Below are 27,676 nucleotides of genomic sequence, written 5' to 3'. Positions count from 1 at the left end.
AAGAAGAAACGAAATACTCAACATTTCACTAACACAACCATGCATTAATCATATGAACATACAGGCTCCCATCCATTCATATACATCATCAGTAATTAACGTCAAAATTTCAGATCACTACTTTGTCTCAACTTCGTTTTATTACGTTACCTACATCTCCCTCTCACCACTACAAAAGTTAACAATACTCGATCATATTAAAGAAAATTATCTACAACCCTGTAAAAAATACAGACTGGAATTGCCTACTTAAAATAAATGATCCTATAGCATTATATGAGAATTTCTAACTAAAGTTAACAGAAATATACAAAAAAGCAAGAAAGCTAGTCGACAAACAGACAGTAATCCATGGATAAATGGCGATATACTAATGAAATGTAGGACATTTCATTGCGATGACTGCAGCAATCCTACGGGGCATATTTGCCACAAGCGTACAATAGCGATCAATGGGAACTTTGGACCGCTCTTCCTGTAAGCATGTAATGAAGTCATGGAGTGTTATGGTGTAGACGTCCCTTTACCTCACCCGACACTCCAGGTTATCTCATAGATATTCAAACGGTTGAGATTAGGGCTCTGTGAAGGCCAGTCAAATGTGGTGAAGGTCCATGTCCACAAACTACATAGTTACAGCAGCAGCCTTATGACATGGTGTATTGTCTTGCTGAAAGAGACAATAGTCACTTCCTTAGAAACATCACAATGTAGGAATGATTACATTGCTCAGAATGTTCAGATACTTCTAGGAGTACAATGTTCGTGGCACTGCAAACAGAGGTCTGAGACCAAACCAGAAAAAACAGGACCTTACCATTACGCCACCATCTCCGAATTTTATAGTTGGGGTTACGCACTCTAGTAAGAGACGTTCACCGGGTTTCCGCCACACCCACATCCGTCCATCTGCTCGGTAGAGGGTGTGGCATGATTTGTCGTTCCATAACACAACTTTCACGTCCTACGTTCCACTTTGCACCAAGGAAGATAACGCTGGATGTTCGTTCGGGTAATGTGAGGCTTGCATATTGCGGTCCTACCATGGAAACCCCATGTTGATCCTCGGTTCTGAATGTTTTTGTGCAGATTCCTGTTCCAGTCAATGCCAAGAACTCCACCTTTAGCGTGTCAGCCGACAAATGGCGGTTTTTACATATTGTCCTTCGTAGCACCCTATGGTCACTTTTGGTGAGTGTAGTTGGTCGTCTACTGCGGGTAGTACAGTACTTGCAATTGGCTTCCTGCGCTTCCATCTCAGTATGGTATCACTGATTGTTGACCTGTGGGTGGCCCAATTTGAGAACAATTTGATGAACAGTTAGGCCTGCAACATAGCATTCTATAACAACGCCTGTTTCTAACTCCGTCAATTCCCTTCTCGCAGCCGTTTCACCCATACGCAGTTGCACTGACTTGGAGCATCATATTCCTCCAGTTTATACCGGTTACAAACACGTGACTCGTTGTTACACTGCACGATGCACCTCGCCTATGTGGTTATCCATTGACTTCTTTCCTAGCAGTGTACTCTTCATATTCTGAGGGAAAATAAATACTGTTTTTATGAACTATTTTAGATTTATTTCTTTTCTCTTAGTAAAGAACTAATAACACTTTGGCAAGATTTTTTGTTTTTTATCCTTTATATGGTTTTATTAAGCTGCAAATATTAATTGATAAAGATAACATGGATTAAAGAAACTTAAATTTTAAATATGTGATATTATAAATCAAATTGCTGTTTCCACATTTCTAACATGGACAGATCTATTGTACTTCCTCCACAAACAATGACCACAACAGGTCCAGAACCTTTAATTTTTCCTTCTTTTATTAATTTGCTGACAGTTCCGCTGTAGAGTGCTGCAAGTGCTGCACCACATGCTGGTTCTACTAGCATGAGATGATCATCTGAAAAAAAAAGAAAAAACAAGAAGTCAAATTGCAGTCTAGAAACAACATAAATAGCATCAACAGAAATTAACGTAAATACGAAAACACACTTTTTAGTGTTTCTTTCTTTACTACTTCTTTAAATAATTGAAAGACAGAATAAAAAGTAACATACAGAGATATAGCAGACGTCCACATAATAAACACTTTGAATTACGAAATAGCAACCAGGGAATTACCTGCTAATGAACTTACTATGAACTGAAAAATGACTCATGCCTTTTAAAATACTTAAAAAAACTCTTCGTCAGCTGAAGTAATGGGTATTCTTCGTTTCCCTGAACTTGGCCAACTTTTTTTTTTTTTGATCTCTTTTGTGCAATCTCAGAACTTTGAGCTCAGTTTTTATTTAGTCCAAAATTCAGTACATTTTGGATTTACTTTTTACTATTATAAAAGTAAATAAAATAAATAAATCCTCTACGCTTTTATTTCTCACAGGGAATAGGCGGAACTCCTTTAGCCATAACTGTTTATTGCTGAAATGAAGTCACATTATGTGCATTAATTGCACTTTTAACACAATTTATAATTATAATTATAAACGAACGAATTAACTTTGTTATGGGCAGGATCCACAATAATGCACTTGGATTTTATAAATATCGAATATGAAATATTAAAAGAGATTACAGAATTTTTTAAAATTTCAGAATATTATAAACATTTCAATTTCAGTACAACAAGACACACAGAAAAGCGTAACTCTGTGGAAGTGGAGTGGGCATCCATAACACGAGGTTGCAAGACAAAAGCAGTACTCAGTCACGAATTTAATCGTGAGTTAACTACATTTTATCTAAGTCTTTTTTGACCTGTTCTTGAGTTAGTTAGTCCTTGTCCTGGTAAGCATTTTTTTTTTTTTTTTTGCTCCTGGCAACTCTGGTTTTCTTGTTCTAGTTCAAATAATACATATATTGTTAGGAGTAGGGACTGAGAAATGGCAGCACTTGTCTTCCCCTCTTCACCAGACGCCATTTATAATTAGCGACAGTCTTGGGCCAGATGTCTCTGGCTACTAGTGGAGACTGAACTTCCCCCTCACTCTCCAAAAAGTTAGATAGGGCTCAATCGGAAATAGGTCTTGCCTATTCCCTATAGGGGATTAAAAGGCATTAGAAGATTTATTTATTTATTTTTTATAGAAGAGATATTAGATAAGAGAAGTCCATATTCCTTGATGGTAGTATGATTATGAAGCTTAAAAAGGTTTGTGTCATTCACTTAGTGCTGTCCACTATACATTATTTACAACCATTTATCTTTCTTTTTTCTTGAACTGAACTATGGCTTATTTTTAAGGTGCTGATATTCTTCTATCGTTTTATCTATGTTAGTGTAATCGATGTTTTTATAAAAATAAAAACTAAAGAAATTAATAATACAAGAAGTTAGCAGAGTTTGTGGAAGGCCAAGCAATGGTTGGTTGATAGCTAAGCCTAAGTTTATCAAGGATGGCTAAACGTTTTTGAGTTGTGGGGTTAAAAACGCGGGTTTCTGTGGGGGAAAAAAAACCTGCTTAGCAACTAACACAAGCTGGGTGGAAAAAAATCCATTCGAATCCATAATGGTCTTTCTAATGGGGTCTAGCACTACGAAAGCAAGCACCATATCTACCGTGCTATAAATGCTTGTTATTAAAACCAGAACTTATCAGGGCAATGACTTCAAGGTGCTAAGAGCATTCCACTAAAATCCTGATCCCATGCAAACTCGATCACACTCTGCATATTGAGCTACATCAGAAACACACACACACACATATATGGCTCCCACCCATGAAAGATTTACTTGTAAACGTATAGTACATTTGCGCTATGGGTGGGCTAAGGATTTTATGCATTTTTTTACGTAGACAAGAAACCCTGCTCTAGAAACCAAACATGGAACTGTCTCAAGACAATTCAGGCCTCCAGTAAGGAGGTAAGTGGTCTCACACTGGACAATGAAATTCATCTCCTACCTAAAGACAATCACAAAGATCCATACTCACAGAGGGATTCGAACTCGTAGCCTGCTGGCTGAAGAGAAGATGCGCGCTATTCAGCCAACTACACTGAAGACTGATGAACTATTAGACTATATGAACTATTATAATTTGTGCTAATAGTTCATATGATCGGATATGCTAATCATTCAGCCAACGAGGCCGACACTATTATGAACTATTAGACTATACTAATTGATTATTAGAACTATATGAACTATTAGACTATACTAATTGATTATTAGAACTATATGAACTATTAGACTGTGTTCATTTTTCAATCCTTCTTTGGACTTTCACTTCAGAGATTCTGATGTAAGACTAACATTAAATTGACGATTGCCAGATTTTCCTATTGTTTGACCATTCTTAATAAACTTTAGACACAGTTTTTAAACAACTCAGAAGGACATCGTATTTCCATATTATTTTTATTGGTTACTTCTAGCGCTGGTGAACTGTCGTGCCTCGCTCAAAGTCACTTAAATTAAAAGTTCACCTATTATATAACTGTAATGCGCACCTTTGCACATACATCAAAACTGTCACTACCTAGCTACCTTCTTTATTTAGCCCAGAATCGAAGGGATATGACAATCTTTGATGGAGCAATAGCGTTCATGTACAACGAAATTGCCCCTAATGCAATAATACTAATTACTCTGTGCGTGTATGTGTGTGAATGTAAAACACATTACTATTCAAGTGTGTAAGTTGAAAACCGTCTGTTCTCTGAATAGAATCAGTTGTAAAGTAACAAAGCCAATAGCAAAATTGTTAATCACAGCTTCCTAGAGTTTGTTATATCACTGTGTCTTGGCAACGCTTCTTCATTATCTCTTCAGAAAGCGTTTTCTGATGTTGAAAAATTATGGCTTGACAACAGTCACTACAAAATCGTCATAATAAAATGGTCTACTGATGTGGCAGTACCAGGGAATAGCAGAGCAGAAGAAAAAGTGCATTAAAATTGATCAAGTGTAGAGAACTGGAGATGGAAATTCAACGACTTTGGAACAAAACGGCAATAATAGTTCCAGTCATAGGAACTTAAAGAGCATCATATATGTCTTATCTCCAAAATAGGTATATCTCACATTTTACGACGATATTCAGTCGATTTTTAGGTCTTTTGATAAGTCTCGAATTAGACTCATTTGCCAGTCAAAGATGATGATGATGATGATGATGATGATAATAATAATAATAATCCAACAACTCCAGTAACAGCAAACCATCAGGAGGTAGCTATATCAAACTTTGGAATTCAAATCAGTAAACATCAAGTTGACGACATACATCAAATGTTTTGACAGAAGGGCAGTGTAAAATTAAGGCAAGGATATTGGAACATATGAACTGCATACATGACCGTATAAGACTACCACCATTACAAATCTAAGCTAAAAGATTTACAAATCTAAACTTTACAAAAATCTAAGCTAAAACAGCTCCTCTAAGATGCAAATGCTGTAATTGAAACCATCACAACCAACAGTACAGTATAAAGGAAACAAATTAGCTCCTATACAGCACAGCCTATATAATTTCAGTGAAGCTTTCTTCCAAACCGAAAGAGCAAAAGCCGAGGAAAAAACAATCTGCACCATGGAAAATCCCGTTAGAACAAAAGGTCAATAAAATTTGGAGCTGATCGAAGCAACTTAAAGAGTTTTAAAGGATGGCTGAAAAATAATAACATCAAAAACAAACTGATTAACACATATAATTTGGTCAACAAAACAATTGCTGAAGTTACCGAAGATCTAAAACAAAGAATAACAGCGACTGCATAGAAAATTAAAAGATATGAGCAAGAATAAACCAATATATACAAAATATGCAATTTCGACAGAACCAACCTCAGTTCTTTCAGTCTCTCCAGAGAAATACAAATGCAAACCATCCTTCACCAAGAAAAGAAGAAACACTCAAATTTTGGAAGTCAATCTGGGATACTCCTATTGAACACAATAAAGATGCCTCATGGATTAAGGAAATAAAGTCAGAAATTAAACAAAAACAAATGCAAAATGTAATTATCACTAAAGAAATGGTCAGTGCTCAAGCTTGAAAATTAAAAAAAACTGGAGTGCGCCTGGCAAAGACGAACTACATGGATTTTGGTTAAAGCATTTAACTAGTCTACATGATTGAATGGCAGAACAATTTAATTATTTGTTGCAGTCAGTTTCAGTGGAAGATTGGATGATATCTGGGCGCAATTTTCTCTTCATGAAAGATAAGGATAAGGGATCCAAGTAACTATTGTCCAATAACATGCTTACAAACTATGCTTATGCTTATCGTGCTTATGTTCACTGAATCATAGCAAATTGCATATACCACTATTTATCAGATAATCAGATTTATCCGGTTGAACAAAAAGGCAGTTTACAAAAATCTCGAGAAACAAAAGACCGATCCTTATTTATTAATAAAATGATTCTCAGAAACTCCAAAAGACGAAACACTAATTTAAACATGGAAGGTAGACTACAAGGAAGCATTCAATTCCCTCCCACACTCTTGGATCCTAAAATCACTAAAAATATTTGGAATTAGCAAAAACATATGTTCGTTTCTGGTTGCTGCTATGAAATCATGGAAAACAACTTTAATGGTGAATAATAAACGATTTGGAGATATCAGCATTAAACATGGAATTTTCCAAGGTGATTCCTTGTCACCATTGCTCTTCAACATTTCTTTGATACCTTTCTCTATGATTCTGAAGAAAACAAAACTTGGATATGAAATTCCTAAATGTAATATTAAAATTTCCCATTTGTAAATGGATGACTTGAAGTTATATGGAAAATCAGCCCAGCAAATAGATTCTTTATTGAACACAGTTAGTATTTTCAGTCAGGACATCAAAATGGAATTTGGTTTAGATAAATGCGCAAATTTATCTACTAAACGAGGGAAAATTAATGACACCAACAGTGTTAATTTTGATCAAGAGAAATATATAAAAGCAATTTCAGCTGACGAATACTATAAATACCTAGGAATATTAGAAGCCAATGATATTTTCCACTCGAAAGTTAACACAACAGGCAGCATCAGAATACACCAAAAGAGCTAGAAACATTCTGAAAACAAAACTAAATGGATTAAGCACAATTAGAGCAATGAATTCTTGGGCTATACCAGTGATCCGATACACAGCTAGCTTAATAGATTGGACAAAAGAAGACTTGGACAAACTGGACCACAAAACTAGAAAACTAATGACAATGCATCATGCATTACATCCACGAAGTGATGTTGACGGGTTGTCAACATCACACGAGGGGAATAGGTGGACCGAGGAGAATAGGGGGACGGGGTCTGCTGCAAGTGAGACAGACTGTAGAAGAAGAAGAAATTAGTTTAAGAAGTTACATCGACAATAGCTCTGAGCCAATGCTTCAAGCAATTACACAAGAGGGCCTTCTAAAAGCAACAGGAAACCAATCCGATTACAAAAAGAACAACAAAATATCCGATATGTGCACTGGAAAAATAAACCCTTGCATGGCCAATTTCTTCGAGATACTGAGGACAAAATTGACGTCAACAAGACATGGCAACGGCTACAACACGGATACATTAAAAAAGAAACAGAAGGATTTATTCTAGCAGCTCAAGAACAGGCATTACAAGCTAATGCAATCAAAGCAAAAATTTTCAACTTCAATAATAACAGCAAATGCAGATTATACGATCAGAAAGATGAGACTGTAGAATATCCAATCAGTGCCTGTAGCGAAATAGCTCAAACTGACTATAAATACCGCCATGATCAAGTGGCCAAAATAATTCATTGACATGTATGCAAAAAATATGCCGTTCCTACTTCTGATGACTGGTGGCAGCATAAAATAGAAACTGTATTGGAAAATGAAACAACAAAAATTCTCTGCGACTTTAGAATATAGACTGATAGGCATTTGGAACACACTAGACCTGACATCACAATTATCGAACATCGACAGGTTTGGATTATTGATATCACAGTACCCAGTGATAAAAAATCAACAACAAAGAACTGGAAAAAATTACTAAATATCGAGATCTGGCAATCAAAGTTGTCCGACTGTGGCCTAAACACATCAAAGTCATTCCAATAGTTATCGGTGCACTTGTTGCAACTTCAAAGAAGTTATACCAACTATTTACAGCAATTAAACATCAACGAAGTGATCCCATATGAACTAAAAAAAAACAGCATTATTTGGAACAGACGATATTTTACAACGCTACCTGACGGATTCTTAGATTCTGGGTAGAATCTGAATTGTTCTGTATCAACAGTCAAATTTTTGTTTATATGATATCTTGTTTTGATTGTACCAATTATTTGAATAAAATAACAACAACAACAACAACAACAACAATAATAATAATAATAATAATAATAATAATTTTTTTTTTTTATTATTATTTCTAAGATAAATTACATACATTATATGAAGACAATTATGCATAACAAATACTTTCTCGTACTTCAAGTTTTTTTTTAAATAATAATAATAACAATAGCTGTTTACTACATATATTATTATAATATTCATAATGATAATTATTACAGATGTTTCTTTGCAATTTTACACTCTATATATACAATATCAATGGATATAATCACTCTATATTGCATACTTTTGTTACAGTTATTACATACAATTGATTACATATGATACATTACTTACATTTGTTTACATATGATACATTACTTACATTTGTTTACATATGATACATTACTTACATTTGTATACATATCATACTTACTTTACATATAATACATACATTAAATACTTTGGTTTACATGTGATACGTACATTACATGCACTTGGATGAGAACTAATAATAATAATAATAATAATAATAATAATAATAATAATAATAATAATAACAGAGAAATAATTATGAAATGTTTTTACAGATCAACACCAGAAAAACGAGATTTTAAAAAGCGTATGCATTTAATTTGGAAACAAAAATTCCCAGAATCTGCAATAACAGAACAAAGACTTATGGACCAAAAGAATTTCATTTTCCGTAACAAAATATTTACTGAACTTGAGCTGCAAGAGATACGTAATAAACCAACTCCAGTAACAGAAAATCATCAGGAGGTAGCTCTATCAAACGTTCGAATTCAACTCAGTGAACATCAAACTGACGACATACCTCAGAATGTTTTGACAGAAGGGCAGCGTAAAATGAAGTCAGGTATATTGGAACATATGAACTCCACAAATGACCGTATAAGACTACTACTATTAAAAGCTTTACAACAATCTAAGCTAAAACAGCTCCTCTTAGACTCAAATGCTGTAATTGAAACCATCATATCTAACAGTATATAAAGGAAACAAATCAGCTTCTATACAGCACAGCCTATATCATTTCAGTGAAGCTTGGTTGCAAACGGAAAGAGCAAAAGCCGAGAATGAAGCAATCTGCACAATGGAAACTCCGGTTAGAACGAAAGGTCAACAGGCTTCGAGCTGATCTAAGTAACTTAAAGAATTTTTTAAAGAAGGACGGCTGAAAAATAATATCGAAAACAAACTGATTAACACATATAATTTGGCCAACAAAACAATTGCTGAAGTTACAGAAGAGCTAAAACAAAGAATTACAGCGACTGCACAGAAAATTAAAAGATATGAAGCAAGAATAAACCAATATGCGAAAAATATGCAATTAATTTGACAGAACCAAAGTCAGTTCTTTCAGTCTCTCCAGAGAAATACAAATGCAAACCATCATTCACTCGGAAAAGAAGAAACACTCAAATTTTGGAAGTCAATCTGGGGTAATCCTACTGAACACAGTAAAGGTGCCTCATGGATTAAGGAAATAGAATCAGAAATTAAACAAAAAACAAATGCAAAATGTAATTATCACTAAAGAAAAGGTCAGTGCTCAAGCTTGAAAATTAAAAAACTGGAGTGACCCTGGCAAAGATGAACTACATGGATTTTGGTTAAAACATCAAACCAGTCTACATAATCGAATGGCAGAACAATTTAATTATTTGTTGCAGTCAGGCTCAGTGGAAGATTGGGTGATATCTTGGTGCACTTTTCTCTTCATGAAAGATAAGGATAAGGATGCAGACCCAAGTAGCTATCGTCCAATAACATTCCTACCAACTATATTAAAGCTGTTCACTGCAATCATAGCAAATTGCATATACCACTATTTATCAGATAATCAGATTTATCCGGTTGAACAAAAAGGCAATTTTCAAAAATCTAGAGGAACAAAACACCAGATCCTTATTAAGAAAATGATTCTCAGAAACTCAAAAAGACGAAACACTAATTTAAACATGGCATAGATGGACTACAAGGAAGCATTCGATTCCCTCCCACACTCTTGGATCCTAAAATCACTAAAAATATTTGGAATTAGCAAAAACATGTTCGTTTCTGGTTGCTGCTATGAAATCATGGAAAAGAACTTTAATGGTGAATAATAAACGATTTGGAGATATCAGCATTAAACGTGGAATTTCCAAGGTGATTCCTTGTCACCATTGCTCTTCAACATTTCTTTGATACCTTTGTCTATGATTCTGAAGAAAACAAAACTTGGATATGAAATTCCTAAATGTAATATTAAAATTTCCCATTTGTAAATGGATGACTTGAAGTTATATGGAAAATCAGCCCAGCAAATAGATTCTTTATTGAACACAGTTAGTATTTTCAGTCAGGAAATCAAAATGGAATTTGATTTAGATAAATGCGCAAATTTATCTACTGAACGAGGGAAAATTAATGACACCAACAGTGTTAATTTTGATCAAGAGAAATATATAAAAGCAATTTCAGGTGACGAATACTATAAATACCTAGGAACATTAGAAGCCAATGATATTCTCCACTCGAAAGTTAAACAACAGGCAGCATCAGAATACATTAAAATAGTTAAGAAATATTCTGAAAACAAAACTAAATGGATTAAACACAATTAGAGCAATGAATGCTCGTGCTATACCAGTGATCCCATACACAGCTGTAATAATAAATTGGACAAAAGAAGACCTGGACAAACTAGACGGCAAAACGAGAAAACTAATGACAATGCATCATGCATTACATCCACGAAGTGATGTTGACCGGTTGTACCTACCGAGGAGAATAGGGGGACGTGGTCTGCTGCAAGTGAGACAAACTGTGGAAGAAGAAGAAATTGGTTTAAGAAATTACATCGGCAATAACTCTGAGCCAATGCTTCAAGCAATTACACAAAAGGGCCTTCTAAAAACAACAGAAAACTAATCCGATTACAAAAAGAACAACAAAATATCCGATATGTGCACTGGACAAATAAACCCTTGCATGGCCAATTTCTTCGAGATACTGAGGACAAAATTGACGTCAACAAGACATGGCAATGGCTACAACACGGATACATTAAAAAAGAAACAGAAGGATTTATTCTAGCAGCTCAAGAACAGAGCAAAAATTTTCAACCTCAGTAATAACAGCAAATGCAGATTATGCGATCAGAAAGATGAGACTGTAGAATATCCAATCAGTGCCTGCAGCAAAATAGCTCAAACTGACTATAAATACCGCCATGATCAAGTGGCCAAAAGAATTCATTGGCATATATGCAAAAAAATATGCCGTTCCTACTTCTGATGACTGGTGGCAGCATAAAATAGAGACTGTATTGGAAAACGAAACAACAAAAATTCTCTGCGACTTTAGAATATAGACTGATAGGCATTTGGAACACACTAGACCTGACATCACAATTATCGAACATCGACAGGTTTGGATTATTGATATCGCAGTACCCAGTGATAACAACATTAACAATAACGAAATGGAAAAAATTACTAAATATCGAGATCTGCCAATCGAAGTTGGCCGACTGTGGCTTAAACACACCAAAGTCATTCCAGTAGTTATCGGTGTACTTGGTGCAACTTTAAAAAAGTTATACCAACTATTTACAGCAATTAAATATCAACGAAGTGACCCCATATGACCTACAAAAAACAGCATTACTTGCAACAGTCCATATTTTCGACGCTGCCTGATGGACTATTCTTAGATTTTTGGGTAGAATCTGAATTGTTCTGTATCACCAGTCAAATTTTTGTTTACATGATATCTTGTTTTGATTGTATCAATTATGCGAATAATAATAATAATAATAATAATAATAATAATAATAATAATAATAATAATAATAATAATAATAATAATAATCGTACCGATACAGAGAACAAGAGACTGCACTGTACAATTCGACCCTAGGGTGACTATTGCCAAGAATATTATTTTTTTTTTTAATTCCGTAAAACCAACCAATTAATCCAGTTTGAACTGACTTATGCTGCAGCTATCTAAAGCTATGAGTCTAATGTATTATGTCCTGCAAATTGTGTGCATTCTTCTGACTGGTTTTGCTAGATGATAAACCCTCTTCTCTATGAAAGCGGTTAACTTGCCTTCAGCAGAAAGCTTTATAAAGGTACTACAGAAGCTCTGCACTGACCAGAATCTCTGGCTTACCGGAGACAGTCAAAGAATATATAGACAACAAATAAACCTTTTGAACAAACTTACCACGTCATCAGATACGACAGATGAGTTTACTTTTCAACGCCTCCTAAAAATGAGGATTTTTTTACAAGACATACAAGCATTTTTGCTTACGAACTGCTATATATCTCGCCCATTCTTCAGAGAAAATAATTACAGACTAACCATTGAGAAAATGTATCCAGTAAGCATACGTGTGCTGCTCTCCTGTCCGTTATATATCATTATCCCTGAATGCATTCATGAATAGTAGTCGATATGCTAAAAACCAATCATCATCATCATCATCATGCGTATCAAGGAGTTAGGCCTAGCATGGCGCCTGTTCCGGCCTTAGAAGTCATCGTTGAATCTCTTAAAAGGACTTTCTGGTTTTCTTTTTCCTAATGGCTTGTACTTAAGGCTTGTTTTGGTGATCTTTCTGTTTTCATTCTTTGAACGTATTCCATCCATTTATGTTTATATTTTTTATTTTTTTCTATTACTAATTCCTGATTTAATTCTTTCATAATTTCTTCATTTCTTTTGTGATCAAACAGAGTATACTTTGCAGTTTTTCTCATAAACTTCATTTCAGCTGTTATTAATCTTTGTTTGTCTTTTTTTTATTGTCCAGATTTCACTTCCATACAATAAGACTGGTAGGGCTAATGTATTGTATACTTTTAATCTGGTTTGTTTTTGAACTAGGTTTGGTTTAAATATAGAGTTAATTACACCTGTTATTTTTAAATATTTTGCAATTTTTACGTTTATCTTTTTCATTTTCATATGTGATCGTACATCCTAGGTAGTTAAATGAATTCACCTGTTCTAAGATCTTGCTATCTATTACTATTTTAGTTCTTGCTGGATCTTGTCCTTTAAATGCCATAGTTTTTGATTTTTCTGTTGATATTATCATACCATAATCTTTGGCTATCTCATTTAGATCTAAAATAGCTTTCTGTAAGTTATCTTCAGAATTTGTAATTATTATTTGGTCGTCGGCAAAGAGGAGAGTGTTTAAGTTTACTGTAGGAGAAAGTTTAATTCCTTGATGTAAATTTTTATTCCATTTTATTATTATTTCATTTAAGTAGATATTAAAAAGAGTTGCTGAGAGGGGGACATCCCTGTCGGACCCTTTGGTTTATCTTTCTCGTATATGATAGCTCGTGATTTAATCTTATTTGTATTTGATTATTTTCATATATGCTTGTGATAGCTTTTAGGATATTATTTGGTATTTGTCTTTCTTTGAATATGTTAAATAATGTTTCTTTTAACTTTGTCAAATGCTTTTTCAAAGTCAACAAATGCAATATGTGTTTCTAAATTGTATTCTCTTCTTTTCTCTATTATTAATTTTAGGCGAAAGGCCGAGTCTATACATGATCGTCCTTTTCTGTACTTCTAAAATAAAGTTTTCGGAATATTTCATTAGTTTGCTATTTAAGATTCTGCTATATATTTTGTAACAGGAATTTAATATACTCATACCTCTATAGTTTTTAGGGTCATCTCTATTACCTTTTTTAAAGATAGGAATCACAATTGCTTTTTTCCATTCTATTTGGGGGATAAGAGTCTTTCTTTGAATCTTGTTCCTGCGTATTTGTATAGTTCTGAACCTAGCTTATCTTCTCCAGGTGAGTTTCGTTTCTTTCAGGCTGATTTCTAATTCTTCTTTAGTTATTTCCTTTTCATTTTCGCTAATTGTTTGCCAGTTGTTTGATAAACCAATAGATTTTCATCTTAGGCATCCCAAGTGCTGAGGATTGTTTGCGAAGTAATGGTCAACGTAACAGAGATCATTCGATATCGCGTGATAACAGTTTTCCTTCCCCCTTGATTACAGTTGGTTTTCGTAGCAGTCATATGTCAGAACAAATTCTTTTGTCATGATATCAATTTGTTCTGATCTGCTATTTTCAGAAAATCTTCAAACTTCGCTTAAATAAAAAGAGCAAAATTATATTAATCACAACCAGTACATCGATATAGTAAATTTTAAATTCAATAAAAAAAATCTTACTTGCAAATCTGAGGCACGCATTAATCGCTTCCCTGTCATGAATAACTTCTGATATTACTGGGCGTTCATCCTTGTATTGCATCAATCGTTCACAAACAACTACTGATCCTAAACAAGTAGCAACGCTAAGATAGAAAGGAATAAATTCTTTGAATAATATCAACGTATCATGCAGGTAATTTATCTACGTAAAGAAAAATATATTTATTCAGATTTAGTCACAGAACTTCTATACAGTATTCCTATTTTTTTCTAGCCTAAACATCTTTATTTGGCATTATCAAAATAATCAGTAAAAAAATAAATAACGAAAGAATGCAAGGAGAGAGAATAATTTATCGCATTTAATTTAACATAGTTTAATTTATCACATTAAAAATTAGATAAATTTCTGTCGCATGAGATATGAACAGAAATATTTCAGAATGCTAACTAGATGGCGCGATAACGCTGTTTTTTTTTTTTTTTTTACATTAATAAAATAGGGAAAAACAAGTAAATAAAAATCCACTAACATCTTTTTATTCCCAAAGGAAGAACAAGAAATCAGAAAAGTATGGAATAATAACCACGAATCTCATTTTAATGTGAATATTGTAATATGGTAATCCTATAGAATATATCATCATGAGCAGTAAATTTCAAATTCATTCTGTAATCTATTGTTTACCTTGTTAGCTTTGGCAGTGTTATCAAACGATTTGCTTTTACTGACTTGTTGAAGCAATCAGCACCTTCTGTTTCCATGGCTACTACAGGAACATCAGCCCATCCAACTTTTTCCAGTCCACGTAAAATTCCACACATTAATCCTCCTCCACCTACACATGATACTACACAACTAGGTTTTGAAGCGAGCTGACTGGCTATTTCGGTGATCATAGTTGAATGACCCTCCCTAGAAAAGAGAAAGTAATGGATACAATTGTTCAGTGTATACGAAAATAATCCCATTATTTTAGATTCAGGCCAAATGTTACTGACATAATGAATTTAATCGTTTATCAGCGTAACGGGGCATGATGAAGTACTCTGAAGTGCACACACAGCATTTGAACTGGGGAGATATAAGAGATATAACTCCATATCGATTATTGTGAAAAATAATGAAATATATTAACATAAAGTACATTTTAGAACAAAATGAATGAATATTCCGAATATAAAAAAAATATTAAGTTTATAGAAATATAAATTCCATCTTTACTTGAGAACATGGTCATTAGGTTATTATATGTTCAAGGTGAGCCTCCGTAAATCAGTAGTTATAGACGAAGCCCTTTGGTCGGAAAGACTTGGGTTTGATTCCCGTTAGTGACGTGAGTAACTTTTATCTGGTCTCTTTCAAGAAAGGTGAGTTAACCGGTCTCATAGAGTTTTTTTCATCTGGAAACTCGGTTTATTTTTTGTCCCAATCCGGCCCCGTGAACACACGCATCTAGAGACATAGGACACACTGGGAGGCATAGGGCCAACCACCTTATCCTCGTTACGGCTGCGGTTGCAAGAATACCGTACAGAATATTTACAAATATAAAATTATGTGTTACTATTACATTTTCTGTTTACTACAGATATTCAATCCATAAGGTTAAGTATATAATGTTACATAAATACGCATTAATAATAATGTATTTTACATTTTTACAGATATTTACAATGATTTATTTAATATGCTAAGAGTGATCATCTTTTTAAAATCATGGTTATGGAATAATTTTATATCAATACATTTTTTTTCCCTGCATTTTATCTGTCACATTTATATTTCAATCATTTTTTTCTGTTTGCATATTGTCGTTTGTATTTTACTTCAATATTTTAATATATTCTGTATTTAATACAGATATTCTACAACATATAATTTAATAATAATGGTTGTAATAATAAATCGATATCATATATATATATATATATATATATATATATATATATATATATATATATATATATATATATATATATATATATATAGAGAGAGAGAGAGAGAGAGAGAGAGAGAGAGAGAGAGAGATAATAATTATTATTATTATTATACTTATATGTTATGTAGTTTGTTGATTGTGGTCTTGTTATATGATATGCTGTTCTGGTTACTCCATAGATTGATTCTGTTGTGGCATAGGTGTTTCACCTTAAATATTTTGTGTTCTATCGTTGCTGTGTTTTTCCCAGAATCAAGTTTTACCATTTTATTATGCAAAGTTGTAATCTATAGCCTGTGCAGAATGAGTATGATGTAACTGCATATGTTAAAATGTTTTTACTTAATGCTTAATACACACACACACACACACACACACACACACACACACACACACACACACACACACACACACACACACACACACACACACACACACACACACACACACACACACACACACACACACAGAAATAATAGCAATGTCTTTTAATCGATGCAGTTTGCTTGCTATTATCCTGAGTTTGTTGTGTAGATAATTTTTATGGCTATTCCAACTTTGATCAGCATCGAAGTGAAGTCCGAGACAGCGTGTTGTTTTCACCTGCGTGATGGTTGTGGTTTTAAGATTAGTGCTTGTGTATAGGAGGATGGATGTCGGATTGTGAGATATTTAGTTTCTGTCGGTTGGATCTCTGGATTTTTGAATATCATTAGCTTTGTTTTTCGGAGTTTATATGCATGCGGTTTATTTTTTAATAATAATAATAATAATAATAATAATAATAATAATAATAATAATAATAATAATAACCTATTAAATATATGATTAGATTACCAGATTATATTAATTATTATTAGCAAGCAAAATTTTATAATCTCTTCATATATATTAATATGACTACATACCATATTGTAGGATGGTCAAAAGGATGAACATAGAAACAATCTGAAAAAGAAAAAAAAATTATAATCAAGATTCATCTAGTACTATATATGCCTATCAAGCTTTTAAGTATCGCGTTCAAGCGACTTCTCTGAGTAACGTGTTGTCATGTGACAGCAAAAATGCAATTTTCGTGTACTATAACCGCTCCTTTGTACCCCCCCCCCCCATTCTATCTTATTTATTTATCTATCTTGACGTCTGAATCAAGCTTAGTGATAGCAAATGCAAAATACACGACACTTTAATTGTTAACTACAGATGTAAGAATGACACTTTCAGTTATCCACCTACAGGTTGCAGGTACAATTTTTCCCTTCCTTCAAAATATTGAACACTAAAGAAGTAATGTTGGATGTTTATAATGATTTTAGTTGAGTTTGGTAGCTATAAGCAATTGTTAGGTTTGTGTTTATCCAATCGCGTTTGTGCAAATAACAATAACGTTATTGCTGAATGGAGTTATATTTCATTCATGAATAACGATAATTAAAATGTCGTGATCAGTGGCGGCTCGTGGCTTGAAATCGTGGGGGTGCTGCAACTTTCGAAATATACATACACACTGTAAGTACAGTGTATGTGTTTAGATAAAATATCAAAAATATGGTAAAAAATTCTTTTAAAAATTAAAAATGAAAAAATATTGTTTATTATTGATAAAATTATACAGTTTGGTATAATTTAAAATTACTTAAAAATAAAATCGATTCCTTTAATTGTAATTAAACGAATGGATTTACAATTTTTGGACATTACAATTAAATCCTTTAATTGCAATGTCCAAATATTTAAAGAAACAGAGTAAGCACGATAAGCACTACGAACACTCTACTACTTGTGCAAACTGCATATGAACAACAGTGGAACTGCGCGATGGACAGTGCCGCATTACGCTAATAGCTCGCATCTCACTATGACGTGCATATGCTTGCGTGCGTACCGATATAACACGTGGTAAACACAGTGCTGCTAGCCCTCCTAAGTGCTACAAAGTGGATTTTTATTATTTTTTATACAAAATACGAGAATTGTATAGGATTGTTGATGATAAAATTAAATATTACAAGCAAATATAAATAAATTAATAAATATATTTATATATCGAGAGAAATTGAGGGTGCTGCAGTTCCGTATTGCCTATGCACGAGCCGCCCCTGGTCGTGATATTTGGAAACTTTACTAAAAATAATTGATATATTTTAGTTTTCATTTAAATCGAACCATTTTTAAGTGAAAAACTAAGGCAAAAGAATTCAAAACAACTCAAAGTTAGATTGTTCACATTTTGACATTTCTTATAAATGAATGAGATAAAATAAAAGAAAATGAGAAAAAAAAAGAAAAAAATAAGATTATCGGCATTCTAACTAACAATTTTTAATGGAACATTGATAATTTTCATTTATTTTTCCTAAAACAATTAAGCCTTCGTCTGAATTACAATACGATAACAGACAGGATAAAGTATAAAGTCTGTGGCATGCCATATATGGCAAATGCTTTAGCATGCTAAAGCAATGGTCTTTCCATTAGCGATGTATGGATGTGAAAGTTAGATTATTGAGAAGAAAGAGACAGAAAACGAAACTCGGGTTTTTCATCCAGAATGCAGGGAAATTGGCCAATTTGTAGACAAAAATTACTTCACAACAACCCATGGGTTTATGTTGCTTTCAAAAGATTTCTAGTGATGCTACCTGCTCTACCTGCCCGTATGGGCCTCACCTCACTGTCGACTCATACTAACTAAATAAATAAACATGTTGCTTTAGTTCGATAAGTTTTTCATGAATATCGCAACAAAAATATTTCACTAATTACATAAACGATAAAAATGTATGCATTTAAAAGGTAAATAAAGAATTTTGTTTTCGCATACAAAATAAAATGTAACAAAGCAATGGCAATAATTATAATGGAATTGACAAATTAGTGTTACCTAAATTTTTAGCAAGCATCAAAGCTCTTTCATTAGATTCATTCCAAATTTCACCGTAGATTTCAAGATTAGCTCCTTCATTTCTTATCCTGTTTCTTGCCTTTTCAGATGTTCTTTTAGGTACAATAACTTTTGCAGGAATTCCCAATTTTCTAGCCGAGTATGCTACGGCTATTCCTGCATTTCCTCCTGAAGAAGCAATTATTTCTTTGCAGCCATTTCTGATAGCCTATAAATTTAATAACCAGCATCCGATAAATAAAGGTAAATATAATTTTAAAATCAATTATAATAATGTTTGAATTCGTAATTGTTTTTATTATTTAAGTTAGCTGTTCTAAGAACAAAATTGGAAATATACAAGCAATGACTCATCTAAAGTGCCTACTCTCGACCAAGGAGCAGCGTGCTTTCTCAAAAATACATGTGATGTATATAAACTGTGATCCCTGCATCGCTTTCAGTATTACTGGAAGTAAAGTGTCTATAAAGTAGATTATTATTAACAGTAATTTTAGCTTACCTCTTGACAGAGACAACTAATACCTCTTAACTTGAAAGAACCAACTGGCTGTGTGTTTTCGAGTTTCAGATATACTGGCAGATCGACTAATTTTTGAAGTGGCAGACTTTCTATTAGTGGTGTTTCACAATAAAGAGGTGCATCGCGCTGGTCCCCCATCGTTTGTAGTGATGCCACCTATAACGATGGTAAAATAACTCCAGTCACATTTAGTATTCATACATATTTGAATATAATTATTTCATTTTAAATTATTTTACTTATCTTTATTATATTCTATTTAATTGATTAAAGTTAGCGGCAATAGACGCGAATCGAATCCACGACTTTCCGACCAAAGGTTTTCGTCTATACAGACTAAGCTTCGGAAACTCAAGTGCAATATCTAATAAATGCTACTTGTGGCAATGAAGACTCGGGCTGCGTTAAGATCATATACATAATAGTAATTATAATTTTATTAGTTGCGTTTTACATAGCGAAGAAAATTGTGACCAACAATGTAAACTTCTTTTAAAGGGGTTATTTATTCTATATCTGATCAAATGTTTTGGGATATCAACAGAACGTTGTCCATGACACCCGTTAATGGTTTATAACATCCTTTTTTGAATCAAAGATCAGTGTGATCTACAAGTAATCATCACCAACTGGACATGGATTTCTGCTTATTCTTTTTGGAAAGGATCAAGCGAGAGGGTGTAAGCGTATTTCATTATTTGAAGAGAGCTGATAATCAGAAAATCTCTAAAAAAACCACAGATGAAAGAGAAAGAGGGGAAACAATAGTTAAGTACATCAAGCAATGAGATGAATTTGCTTTAATTATAATTACAGCCGAAGAAAAACTCAGATGTTTGGTACTGAATGGATCCATAAAAACATGACGATGAAATATATAAAGAGAAGGCTAGAAAAGTGAGGAGTATGTCGAAGTATGAAAAACATTTAATGGGCTATGCAGGACGAAGTTGTTATTGTTATGCTAGAAGTAAAAGAAGAATAACTTTAGTGAATGCAGACGGTACGCTTGAATCAGAAGTAGATGAGATTGCTCAAATAATGAGCCTTCACTTCGCTAAAATCATGGTATGCAAATATCACAATATTGGGGAAGAGAGAGAGAGAGAATGATATTCAACAATAGGAACAGATGGGATATCAGCGTGTATGCTAAAGGAATGTTCGACTTATCTGGTCAGGTCCTTGACCTGACTGTATAATTTGAATGTTAGTCCAGGGAGGATCTTTCAGAGATGGAAAGAATCCATGATGATTCCATTGCACAAGAAAAACTGATGTGTTCAACTACCGCTCCGTCTCTAGCATTTCTGGAGCAGTGGGGGGGGGGGGTGAGCATTTAAAAAAATACTAATAACTTGCATACAAGAGGTGTTGAAAAACCATACTTTGCAGGGGGAAAATATGAGTTTACATGAACTCGCTAAAGTGAGGTCATATATATAATAATATTATGGCAAAGAGAAAGGATGCATCATGATATTGCTCTACTTTACTAAGAGGATATAGAATTGGAATATAAACTACTAACTTGGATAATACAGTTGACGGATAGGTATCAGAAAGTGATATATGGGGAATAAATATGCCTCATTTAAGGTGACCAGTAGTGTTCACATCAGTCATCGGATCGTTGTTGTTCAGCTATACATTAATGCTATTGGGAAGAACTTGACAGGAGTGTTCAGTTGTCTGCTGATGATGCAAAGATAGGCAGGCAATCAGAGATGCTACTGATAGATAGCATTAAGAGAATGATTTGAATAGATAGGAAACGATAAAGTTGTCAATTTAGTATTAGAAGGTGTGTAAAGTTACACACTTTGACGTGATGAGATTTATAACATAATTTTGGGTTCCATTGTGGCTCTAGCAGTGTGGGCAGTTGCTCCATCTTTCTGAAACTACATCTCAGGTTTGTCCTCAACCACAGGGTGTACAAAATTTCCAATCATGGCCCGATATCGTTCCCCAGTGACGGTCACTGCATTACCATCGTCATCTTGAAAGAAGCAGGGTCGGAGAAAGAGGCCGTTGAATGTTTTCTTCTGTCCCGGGCTGAACGGTGTTTCCCGAAGAGTGGGAAGTCACTTACGGAACCCTCTTGCTGGAAAATCATGCGACGAATCCATATTTCAGACATTAAAATTGGTGCGATATGCTCTTTGTGGTAGAATAATTGAATGCTAATTTTCAAAGTAAAATTGCACGAATTTGGTCGTTATTGGGTTGTGAACTTTTTCATGATTAAGTTCCCAAATGTTCCTTAGACTACTTGAAAAAAAAATAAACAAAATGAAAAAATCAATAATCAAAAAAGTTATTGACATTTTAAACCCCTTCGTGACGTATTGGCCAACCTGCATTGTAACGGGTTTTTTTTTCAGCTTTTTGCGCCAATTTGTATTTTTCGCTTGTCGTGTCTGTGTGTATTTCCCTGTGGTGAAGTTAGTCGATGTTTTTCCTTTGTATAATTTTTAATGTTTCAACGATAATGGAAAAGTTTCGAGAGAAACAACGGGAGCTACATCTGACATTTATTGATCTGGAGCAAGCATACGATAGAGTGCCAAGGCAAGAAGTCTGGAGGTGTCTGAGGGGGAAGAAGGTTCTGGAGAAATATCAGGTTGATGCGGGAGATGTACAGAAATGTGAAGACAAGTGTTCGGACCTGTCTGGGATAGACAGAAAGTTTTCAAGTAACAGTTGGCTTACATCAAGTGTCAGCATTAAGTCCGTTTCTGTTTAATATTGTGATGGAGGTAGTGACGGAGGAGTTCTAAATTTTTCACATCATAGTTATTACAACCAACACCTAATAATTATACCAGAAATCTGATTTCAAACATAGAACGTTTGACTCGAAATTTGCATTTTCTATAGTTTATATTATAGGAAAATTGGATGAAAAATTTATGTACTGAAATTGAACTGCTTCAGAAGAAACATGATAATTTCAATCTGTATAAGAAAATCAACGAAATTTCTGGAAAACTGAGGAAAAAGCAAATAGTGTCTCTAAGAGACGAAAATGGAAAAATAGTTCTAGAAGAAGAGAATAAAGCACAGATTTGGATAAAATATGTAACAGAACTTTTCAATGATACTAGACAAAAGCCTATAAATATAAAAGATAACATTCAAGGACCAGCAATCATGAAATGCGAAATAGAGAATGCTATACGAACAAGTAAAACAGGAAAAGCCAGTGGACCAGATGGTGTGCAAACAGAATTTTTAAAATTAATAGAACCAGATAACATCAAACTTCTTGAAAAACTATTTAATAAAATATATGAAAGTGATGAATTTCCATCAGATTGGCTCAAATCTACATTTATCACTGTCCCAAAGAAATCCAAAGCGAATTCCTGTGGTGACTTCCGACTTATTAGTCTAATGAGCCAAACATTAAAAATATTTTTGAAAGTAATTCAGAATCGTATTTATAGAAAAAGTGAAGAAACTCTATTAAATATAGAATAAAAATAAAACTAAGTGAAACACAATTCGGCTTTCGGAATGGTTTTGGTACTAGAGAGGCCCTTTTCTGTACCCAAATATTGATAAAAAATGCATAGAAAAACAGAAATCTGTCTTTATGTGTTTCATAGGTTTTGAAAAAGCATTCGACAAAGTCAGACACACTAACTTAATAGAAGTCCTTCAACAAATAAGGCTAGACGAACAAGACATAAGACTAATAACAAATCTGTATTGGAATCAGTCAGCTACCGTTCAATTAGACAACATTACCACCAGTGATATTAACATCAAAAGAGGAGTGAGACAAGGATGGGTGCTCTCACCACTTCTGTTCAACATTTATGCAGAGGCAATCTTTAAAAAAGCATTGGAAGAATGTTCAGAGGGAATCACAATAAATGGAAAGATTGTTAACAACCTACGATATGCAGATGACACCGTGCTAATTGCAGATAATATTATGGATCTCCAAAAACTCATTGACAGAGTATACATAGAAAGCCAAAGAATGGGAATAAATATAAACATCAACAAGACAAAATACATGATCATCAGCAAACATCCAGCCTCATCAATGAAACTGACACTCAATGGGAAAAATATTGATCAAGTGTCAAGATATAAATATCTTGGTTGCTGGCTTAATGAACGGTAGGATCCAGAAATAGATATAAAGACAAGGATTGAAGTTGCACGGCAGTCCTTCATGAAAATGAGAACACTATTCTGCAATAAAGACCTAAACATGGAAGTCAGATGCCGAATGCTGAAATGCTACGTGTGGTCTATTCTGCTCTATGGAGTTGAAACATGGACATTGAAGGCGACAACCATCAAGAAAATCGAAGCCTTTGAGATGTGGCTATACAGAAGAATGCTAAAGATATCATGGACAGAAAAATTTACCAATGAAGATGTCTTAAAATCCATTGGCAAAGCTAAACATCTTGTACAAATAATCAAGAAACGAAAAACATCATATCTTGGACACATCATGAGAAACAGCAAATACCAACTTCTACAAACTATTTTGATAAGAAGAATTGGTGGCAAAGGAACTAGAGGAAGAAAACGAATATCATGGTTTGACAACATCAAGACGTGGACAGGAAAGAGCAGTGCACAACTGCTCAGATTAGCACAAGAGCACAGTTTGTTCGCCAAGATGGTCGCTGACCTTCGATAGAAGATAGCACAATAAGAAGATAGTTTATATTGCGAACGGTTTTTATTGTGTCATCGTACAATTATCTTTGTATATCTAATGAAGCTATCAGATAAATGCTATGCTCATTACGACAATAAATCCAATTATTATACAAAAATCTATCCAAATACAACATAATCGCCCACCATTTGTAGGTCTCTGCTTGGCGTCTTGCCAAGAATAGTCAATTCATGCTGAAGGGGAGAAAGAAATGAAGGACGTATACGAATTAGTCGCCAACATGCGAAATCACGTGCTTTATAGGTAAAATTTTCCAACTGTTATACCAGCAACATAGTTAACTACAATAATCATAAAAGAGAAGTTAATTTTCCGACCAGTAATAATAAACAACTCATCCCAGAATACGGACTGATTACCCTATTATCGGAATGGATTCTTCTTTTTCTGACATGCGCAGAAGTGTCGAAGGATTTCTAATAGGTGGGCGAACTTAGCCTTCTCTACAGTTTACTCCACTCAAAAATGTGCAAAACATTCTGTATATTAAATTATAAAGTGGATAGCATGAGACGATATTTCAAAGTGATTATAAATTATATAAGCTGATCGATATCTAAGGAGTGGGTAGATGTACCTTATTCCGACATTTATGGAATGCGTTGCAGATTACACTATTGCCGCGCGGGAATAAAATAATGACGGCATACGAAGAACGTGTCCTCATTCAAAGTATCTGGACTACGATCGTAAACACAGTTATATACTTTATTTCTCATGTCTATCTCTCGTTCAACTATCTTACTTTGAATTCTGTAGCGACTCAGCTTAACCGAATGTATGCTATTCTGCTCTTGGGCCTAACCATGACCTAGAATAGATTCATGTGAGAGCAATAATAAAAGTTAGACAGTAGCGCAGTCATATCAAATGCCCTTTGATCATAAATAAAACATTGGATCTAAAAAAAATATAAAAAAATCTTGACTGAGCATATATAAATCAAAGGGAGTGCAATGAACACCAGTATTCGTTACTTGCAATTAAATTTTACTGTTTTTAAACACAACACTGCAGAACTTTTATCTTTATCAAAATTACTGACTTTTTCACCTCTTAAAAATAGCACACGCTGCCAATAAGATGATTCATATTAACAACATATTTATATACAACAATAATTCAAAATACTTACTTTATGGCTGTCTTTTCTCAAACTAACTCTCAACTAATGAACTGTAGGGGAACCCTTAGTTAGCTAAGGGTTATCTTGCTTTAGATTCAGGAAGTAGACGGAGTTACTGATTAGTAACGATCAGATTTCAAGGTTATCGTATGACATAAGTCAAGGATAAATGTACATCACATTATTCTTATTTATATAAAGCTACATAAATAATGATTTTTAAAAATAGAATAATGTTTTTGATTAATTATGTCTAATGCAATACTTTTGCATGTTACATAACGCATTTTATAAGATTTACACAATAATGATTTTTTTTCTCTTTCGAGATGAATCAATTTCCTCTTTTTTTTTTTTTTTTGGCTTTGTCACAGGCGCAGTCGATTATTTATTATTATTATTTATTTATTACAAACAAATGTTATTACAAATGGAGTTTATATGTTCTAAAATAATTAAAATGAATTGAATGTAAGCATTATTTATTAGTGGTAAAGCTTTCGGACTAATGTCGACGCTGTACTAGACGAACTGTGCGTTAGGGGCGCCTTACACTATTTTCTTTTTTATATACAGCGCGCATCGCCAGTTAGGAAGTCAGGCGTGCACTTGTATCCGGCTTAACGCCTATTATGAATCGACATAAGTGTTAGTATTAGATTTAGAAATTTCTCCTGAATGAAATAAAAAAGAAAGGTAAACTTTTAAATCGTTTATTATTTTTTTTTCATACATTTCTTTTTCCATTAAAAATTAAATGATTCCTGTTATTGTGCAATGTTTCTAGTTTGTACATCTCTAGTTATAATAGCTCATAAGCAGTAATCGGCAACTTATGTATCTGTAATTCTATTCTATGTGTATTTTTGTATGTTTTGCAATTTTTGCTGCGCTGTTAATACATATATTCAAATTACACAATTTTACATAAAAATATGTGTTGAGTTTTTAAGTTCTTAATTTTAACTACATTTTAAAATTAAAAGGTTAAAAACTGATAATTGCTGACAATTTCTATAACGGTATCTGTTGCTACCATGAAAATTCTCAATGCCAATAGCGCACTCAGGATTTAATCTTGGGAAGGGCCCGAGTTGAGTAGACGATTTCAGAATACACACAACGCATCGCATACGACCTATGACTGAGCATCTGCAATGATCACTAATTCATAAGTGGTATAGATATAAAAGACACGACACAACATAAATTTAAAAAAAAAAAGAATTTTAATTAGGAAAATATTTTGAAAATTTCTGCTGTTTTTTTTTTTTCCCCCTTTTTCTTTGGGGGAAGGGCCGCTTGCCCACCCCTCTGGGTGCGACACTGCTCAATACCATCTATGGATTTGGAACTATATTCTGCAAATTGCTTGCTTTTAAAAATTGTAAAGAACGGCGAATTGATGTTTTCAGGAAGTAAACTTTTTAGAGATTTAATTTCTTCTAAGAGTTCGTTGACGTCAATGTCATTACTATTTTCATCATTAAGAACTGAATGCAAATCCATGCCATGTTTTCTTCATTCGTTTAAATCGTCTATTTCAGTTAAATTAAAGAGAAAACCACAATTTGTTCATAAGTTTTTATTTGCTCAAATCTTTCTTCAAGATATATAAATCTTTTATCTAAAATGATACTGAATATCGTTGTTCTAAACTTTGTTTTCTCATCCACAGCAACGATGGTGTCTTTAGTTTTATAATTAAAAATATTTCTTTTTACGAACTATTCTTTTTTTCTGCAAATATTGGCTATGATTAGTTTTGCTAATTCTTCAGCTTGAGCCAAAGCATTTTCAAATCCTTGTGTACGGTATTGACTAATGTATTCTGTACATGATTATAAGAAATTTATAACAGTTTTTAGCTGCATATTTTTGCTTGCATAGATTTGCTATGTTTATCCGATGAAGTATATCATACCACGCCACTAACATAACTAAAAAGGAAGAGTCGCA

The 27,676-nt window shown here is 33.6% G+C and overlaps 1 protein-coding gene across 1 annotated transcript; it reads right to left on the bottom strand.

The window, feature by feature from the left end:
• Positions 1-210: 210 nt before the first annotated feature.
• Positions 211-25,779, bottom strand: Srr (Serine racemase). Its single transcript, XM_090410342.1, has 7 exons — positions 25,727-25,779; positions 19,857-20,033; positions 19,334-19,562; positions 17,355-17,394; positions 15,192-15,419; positions 14,522-14,646; positions 211-1,914 (listed from the first exon to the last, which is right to left on the bottom strand). The coding sequence occupies exons 2-7, from the start codon at positions 20,013-20,015 to the stop codon at positions 1,727-1,729; spliced, it is 969 nt and encodes a 322-aa protein (XP_090266468.1). The 5' UTR covers positions 20,016-20,033; positions 25,727-25,779; the 3' UTR covers positions 211-1,726.
• Positions 25,780-27,676: the final 1,897 nt, after the last annotated feature.

Source organism: Typopeltis vanoorti, chromosome 20 (assembly GCF_054136105.1).
Source record: "Typopeltis vanoorti isolate ZY-2024b chromosome 20, IOZ_Tvanoo_1.0, whole genome shotgun sequence".
NCBI lineage: Eukaryota > Metazoa > Arthropoda > Arachnida > Uropygi > Thelyphonidae > Typopeltis > Typopeltis vanoorti.
This window is presented reverse-complemented; position numbering and strand designations above follow the sequence as displayed.

Excerpts from the sequence above, each read along its gene's own strand:
- Srr (XM_090410342.1), bottom strand. The coding sequence starts at position 20,015 with ATGGGGGACCAGCGCGATGCACCTCTTTATTGTGAAACACCACTAATA. Across the intron at positions 19,563-19,856 it reads TTAGTTGTCTCTGTCAAGAG|GCTATCAGAAATGGCTGCAA; the intron begins GTAAGCTAAAAT and ends TTAAATTTATAG. Across the intron at positions 14,647-15,191 it reads ACACTGCCAAAGCTAACAAG|CGTTGCTACTTGTTTAGGAT; the intron begins GTAAACAATAGA and ends TTTCTATCTTAG.